This window comes from Cannabis sativa, chromosome 1 (assembly GCF_029168945.1).
Source record: "Cannabis sativa cultivar Pink pepper isolate KNU-18-1 chromosome 1, ASM2916894v1, whole genome shotgun sequence".
Taxonomy (NCBI): domain Eukaryota; kingdom Viridiplantae; phylum Streptophyta; class Magnoliopsida; order Rosales; family Cannabaceae; genus Cannabis; species Cannabis sativa.
In genome coordinates, this window is record NC_083601.1 from 47,047,876 (window position 1) to 47,054,553 (window position 6,678).

Here is a 6,678-nt window from a genome sequence, read left to right on the forward strand (position 1 = left end):
ATAATATCTATATATATTATTATATGTGTATATTATTATTATATATATTGTAACATTCTCTTGATATTCCTATATTGATATACACTAGCTATATACTCTCATGAGCAATATTGTGAAACCATAAATTTTACTATATTAAAAAAAATTGGCTAGAAATTCACATTTTTTTCTCAGCTTTTGTAGGCTCTATTGTGTGTACTTATCCAACTCACTCTTCATGATAATCAAGCTAATTAAGAAGTTGAGATGTCTTCCTATAAAGATAGTATTATCCTCATTTTATTTTGTAGTGGTTTTAGATTTTTTTTAATTATTTTTATAATAATACTAAATTAAAACCAACTAATTAAAAAGAAATTAATAATCAATATGACTTATAGTATTCTAATACAAAAACAATTCATATGATAATTGCAACATTATAACATATGTATTAACTATTTGTATTCTACCATTAAAAAAACCATTTGTATTTATTTATGAGACTTTTTATCATCATCAAAACCCTTGATCATTCTTACCACGACCTTGCTCCATATCGCACTAATTATGCTAATACGATTGATGTTAGAGCTCACATAGACAAGCTCATGGGTTGCTACCAAAAGCTTAAGGCCATGTGATTAGATCTCAGTGAAGATTACATGGTGTGGTTTGTGATGAAAACCATTCCTTTTCAATTTGATTCAATCAGATCAAATTACAATACTCAAAAGGAGCAATATAGACTATTCAGGAGATGACTGGTATTCTTGCTAAAGAAACATAAAAAAAAGGAAGGATAAGAAGTATCTCCATGGTAACAAGCCAAACAATCCTCATAAGTGAAACATTATAAGTGTGTATATAAATTTGCAGTATATATTAGGTTTTCAATTCATATTATGTGTTTTGTCTTAGGTATTTAATTTATAAGTATATATTTTGTCCTGTGTATATTTATCATATATCTCCATCTATTCAACTCATCTATAAAATTTGTATGATTTGTATTTTATTTTATATTTAGGTTTGTGGTTATAAGTTTGGGTTTTTTTTTTATGTAAGTCATCAAGTTAATCATCTTGTAATAATTTATTGTTCTTACAATTTGTTTAGATAATTGTTGGACTCTAAAATATGCAAAAGCTCAAACAACTAAGATGGATATTCGAAAAATATAAATAAATGTAAATTCAATTTGAACACATATTATTGAGAATTAATTATTATTTAAATATATTAAATATATATATGTTTACTATAGTTCTTTATTGTTGTATTTTTTTTTTCTTAATTATGAATTCTAAAGAGTAAAAAGAATATATATTGAAATATTAAAAACAAGTCATAAATAAACTAATAAAAAAATTTTAAAATTTTTATATGTAATTTAAATTATTGTAAAATAAAATTATTATCCTTATATATTATTATTATGTATACATTTTCTAATATGCATCAGTGAAGGTTTTTTCTTTAGTCTTTTTAATAAGATATTAAGGTCAATGTTTAAAAACAACATATATCACTATATAAATGATCATCAATATCTTAATAATTATAGAATACTAAAAAATATACATATTATTACTGTTTATTATTTTATTATTTGTTTTGGTAATGGTGTAAAACACTATGATAATAATATCAATAAATTAGAAGGTAAAAATTATCTATTCTAAAATATTATTAATTTTTTATATATAAAATAAATTAATAGCCCGCACAAATAATTACATATTTGTCACAAATAACTACATTTTTATTTACATATTTTGTAAAATACCAAATTTTATTTTTAAAATCCTATCATTCTATCATGTTACTTTTTTTTTTTTTTTAATAATTCTAACATCACAATATCATATTTTATATTATATCATTGAATTAATACTAAAAAAAAATAAAAAATATTAGGGAATTAGTTCCCTAGTAGAACGATAAAAGAAAACAAAATATTAATCATGAAAATAAATAAGGAATGGGAAGCTTCGGGGGATTCAAATCAATCACGGTCATGATGACGTGGACGGCTGTGATTCATTCGCAAAAAACACCAATCAACGATGGGTGGGGCCCACTTACGTCCCTTTATTTATTTTGATCCAATTCCAAACTCCAAACTCCAAACCCAAAACTTTATCTGATCAATCAAAATATCTCTCTTCGCCGGGAAACGTCATGGCCACCGGCACCGTCACCCTCCTCCTATCTCTTCTTGCTCTCTCTGTAATCGCCTCCGGTAGCCGGGAACTAGTCGGAGATGTTCTCCGATTGCCCTCTCAAGCTTCCAGATTTTTCCGACCTGCTAATTCTGCTGCCGACGATGCTGATTCCGTCGGGACCAGATGGGCTGTTCTGATTGCTGGTTCAGATGGGTATTGGAATTACAGGCATCAGGTCTTAAAAGTTTCACCTTTTACTCTTCCTACCTCATGATTGGGTCTTTCTCTTATTAGCTTTAGAAAAAATAAAATAAGAATTATTAAATCTGTTTATGTGTTTTTCTAGGCTTTTTGGTTTGTTTATTTAAACATTCTAGAGCTTGATTTTGCTTTTAAACTAAGCTTGAATTGATTGTTGTGAAAAATTTATGGTTTTGGTTTCACTGTGTTAGTTATGTTGTCTTTAAATATTGTGTCATCATCCCATAAAATTTGTTCATAATTGAATTCTTAAATTAATAAAAGCATAAATTTTGTGATGTGGGTTTTTGGTTTCAGGCTGACATATGTCATGCTTACCAACTCTTGAAGAAAGGTGGTTTAAAGGATGAGAACATTGTTGTGTTTATGTATGATGATATAGCTTCCAATGAAGAGAACCCAAGGCCTGGAGTCATTATTAACCACCCACATGGGGGTGATGTCTATAAAGGTGTTCCAAAGGTAGTTTTTCTGCCTTCCTTTTAAAAATAAACGGTTTGTTTTGTTGTATTGTATTGTGCTGTATCCTTGACATGGCTGATTTTGTGTTGACAGGATTATACTGGTGAAGATGTCACTGTTGGGAACTTTTTCGCCGCCATTCTCGGAAATAAAACTGCCATTAAAGGGGGTAGTGGGAAGGTTGTAGATAGTGGTCCCAATGATCATATCTTTGTCTACTACTCTGATCATGGTGGTCCTGGTGTTCTTGGTTAGTAGTTCTCTATTCTATGAATTCAACTTCTTTTTGTTAGATCCTGTTTCCACATGATTTACATAGTTGGTTGTAGATCTAAGTGATGATATTGTTTGTCTCTTTTGTTCTTCATCCTTCCTGAAATTTGTTAATTAGCATGATATTTGAAAGATCGAGTTGCTGTCGAGTTCAACCTTGTTAAACTGTATCTAGTATCCTTGGAAGTTTGAAGTATGAATGTGGATATTTATTCTTGATTTAGTACAATCAGCTTTACTGCATCATGAAAAAAATTCTCTTATCTTATTTGTTTATATTCTCTTTAATAGGAATGCCTACCGTTCCTTACCTTTATGCTGATGAACTGAATGAAGTTTTAAAAAAGAAGCATGCTTTAGGGACCTACAAAAGCTTGGTAAGTTACTAATTCTTATTTGATGCATGCTCTGATGCTTTTTGATTCTATGGTAGCTGGGTTGGGACTAATTTAAAATTTGCAGGTGTTTTACCTTGAAGCTTGTGAATCTGGAAGTATCTTCGAAGGTCTTCTCCCTGAGGGTTTGAATATCTATGCAACCACTGCTTCGAATGCAGATGAAAGCAGTTGGGGTACTTACTGCCCTGGAGAGGATCCCAGTCCCCCACCAGAATACGAAACCTGTTTGGGCGATTTGTACAGTGTTGCTTGGATGGAAGACAGGTATTTTAAGCATTTGCATTTGTTGTTTTGTTTTTTCATTGGATTGTTATTATATTGGTTAGATAGATTTGGTAATACCAGAAGTGGAAGATGCCATTTTTCTAAAGCTGTATTAACAATCTTGATATTATGGACAGTGATGTACACAATATGCGGACGGAAACTTTGCATCAGCAATATGAATTGGTGAGAACTCCTTCCTAAGCTTGCTATCCGAATAAATGTAGTATTGCTTTTGATATCTATATGCTAAAATGTAGTATTTTCAGTATCATTCATGATGCAAAAATGAAGTAATTGTGTTTGGTTGGCATTACTATTTTCAGGTTAAGAAGAGGACATCCAGTGATAATTCTGCTTATGGGTCTCATGTGATGCAATATGGGGATGTTGGGCTTAGCGAAAACAGTCTCTTCAACTATATTGGTACAAATCCTGCAAATGACAATTTTACTTTTGTGGACGAGAACTCTTTGAGGCCACCTACAAAAGCCGTTAACCAGCGTGATGCTGATCTCGTCCATTTCTGGGATAAGGTTACATCCTAAACTCCTTGTCTACACATTTTGTGTCTGCTTATGCTATATTCTCTTAACCCTTTGACTCGGTTTCTTGTTGTTGTTCTACCTTTTGCAGTTTCGAAAGGCTCCTGAAGGCTCACCAAGGAAAATCAAAGCCCAGAAGGAGTTTCTTGAAGCAATGTCACACAGAATGCATTTAGATGAGAGTGTGAAACTTGTTGGAAAGCTCTTGTTTGGAATTGAGAATGGTCCAGAGGTTCTCAACGCCGTTCGCTCTTCTGGACTTCCACTTGTTGATGATTGGAAATGTCTCAAGACACTGGTACTACTTCCAACCAATATCATTATATTCATTCACTCTTCATAACCGATGTTATACTAGTCTGACCTTGTTATGTGCAATGCAGGTGAGGACATTTGAGACACACTGTGGATCTCTGTCCCATATGTAGGGCTGAGTCAAGGCGGGTTGCCACTGTAATCGACTGAAGATTACTTCATAATACTCTAAGCCGCGCTACATATGAAAATAAACCAATGTTCCCATAACCAGGTCTCAAAGTTTGGGACCTGGTTCCCATAACCAGGTCTCAAAGTTTGGGACCTAATGTTCGTCTACCTACTGAAGAGGAGTTGTTCGGAATGCCAATGCCTCCAACACAGACGTTTCAACCTCAAATGTCTGGAGGTGGGTTTGCTTCATCTTCACAGCCTGGGAATTTCCAATATCACCAAGCGCAACAGTGTCCTATTCCATTTATGTATCCTTTGTCATCACCTCATCAAATGTCCCCTTTTCCTTGGCTGTCATCGCCGATGTCACAGTTGCAGGTAAATTATATGCAACAGACACCAGAAATGCATCAAACTCAACAAATGCAACAACAACCACTGCAAATGTATCAACAACCTTTTATGCACCAGATACCATCGATGCAGCAAACACCACAGATGCAGCATACACCACAGATACAGCAGCAACCTTCCATGCAGCACACACCACAGATGCCACAACAACCTCCCATGCAACACACACCACAAATGCAGCAACAGACACCACAGATGCACCAAATGCATTTGATGCAGCAGATGCCACATTTGCAACAGATGCCTTCTATGCAGCAGACACCTCATATGCAGCAGATGCCTTCGATGCCATCGATGCATCACATGCCACCAGCGTCTTAGATGCAACAATCGTCATCGATGCCATCAATGCAACATATGCCCCACACACAGTAGTTGTACTACCCGCAAATGCCAAAAGTATTGCAGTAGCCTTACTATCCACAAATGCCGCAAATTCCACAACAGCAGTCTTGAGAGAATGGTGATGAAGATGAGGAGGAGTCCACACAATTGGGATTATAGTATTGTTATTTGTGACTATATAAATATTGTTTATTTGAACACTTATTTTAGTTGTTGTATGAATGTGACAATATAAGTATTGTTTATTTGAACACTTATTTTAGTTATTGTCTTTAATTATTTAAATGCTTATTGTAGTTTGGATTTCTAATTTATATAGTAGAAAACATCTTTATAAATTAATTTTTATTGGTTGTTGATAATTATATTTTAAATATAAATATAAATTAATCTTAAATTACAAAATTATTTTTTAAAAAAGAAATAAAAACCTTTGGGCATGATAATGTCGTGCCTTATAGCATGGCTGATAGTGTTTACGATTTTAAATGGGCACTACATGTGTCGTGCTATTAGATCAATCAATTGGTACGATATTATTTATGGCGTCCGTAACGTTTTTAGGCACGACCAAAAGAGCATGATAAGTCGTGCTAACATATCCATGAACACTAAAAATTGAGTTTGTTAGCACTAATTTAATCGTGACATGCGAATAACAATTTTTTTTTTGTTGTAGTGAATATTATATGTTTAATACAATAATTGTTATATATTAACATATTGCAATATTTTCATTTTTGGATAAATTTCATCAAGATTAGATGAATCATGCACATTGTTACTAAATATATTGAAGTGTCTTCTTGAGGTAATAAAGTAGGGCTTTTCCATCACTAAAGAGGTTCTTCAAAGCATAACAAAGAAAACAAAATCTCCAGGTATGAAATATACAATAGTCCTCTAAATTAAATTAAGTAAACTTCTCTAAAAATAAATAAATAAATAAATAAAATTAAGTAAACTTTACAAATTTGTAACTAAACTTTACATGTTCTGTAACCATATATATATTATATATATATATATTATATATATATATTCTGTTCGATTTTTGTTGGCTGCCAAAAACAACAAACTGTGATTTTTATTGGTATCATTATTATGATTGTTTTTATTAATATTATTTTGTGCTTATTA

At 32.3% G+C, this 6,678-nt stretch overlaps 1 protein-coding gene across 1 annotated transcript; it reads left to right on the forward strand.

Moving 5' to 3' along the window:
• The first annotated feature begins 1,893 nt into the window (after window positions 1-1,893).
• Window positions 1,894-5,791, forward strand: LOC133033564 (vacuolar-processing enzyme-like). Its single transcript, XM_061108416.1, has 9 exons — window positions 1,894-2,382; window positions 2,706-2,870; window positions 2,964-3,120; window positions 3,435-3,520; window positions 3,606-3,805; window positions 3,943-3,991; window positions 4,132-4,341; window positions 4,442-4,648; window positions 4,734-5,791. Exons 1-9 carry the CDS (start codon window positions 2,164-2,166, stop codon window positions 4,776-4,778), a joined length of 1,338 nt encoding a protein of 445 aa, XP_060964399.1. The 5' UTR covers window positions 1,894-2,163; the 3' UTR covers window positions 4,779-5,791.
• Window positions 5,792-6,678: the final 887 nt, after the last annotated feature.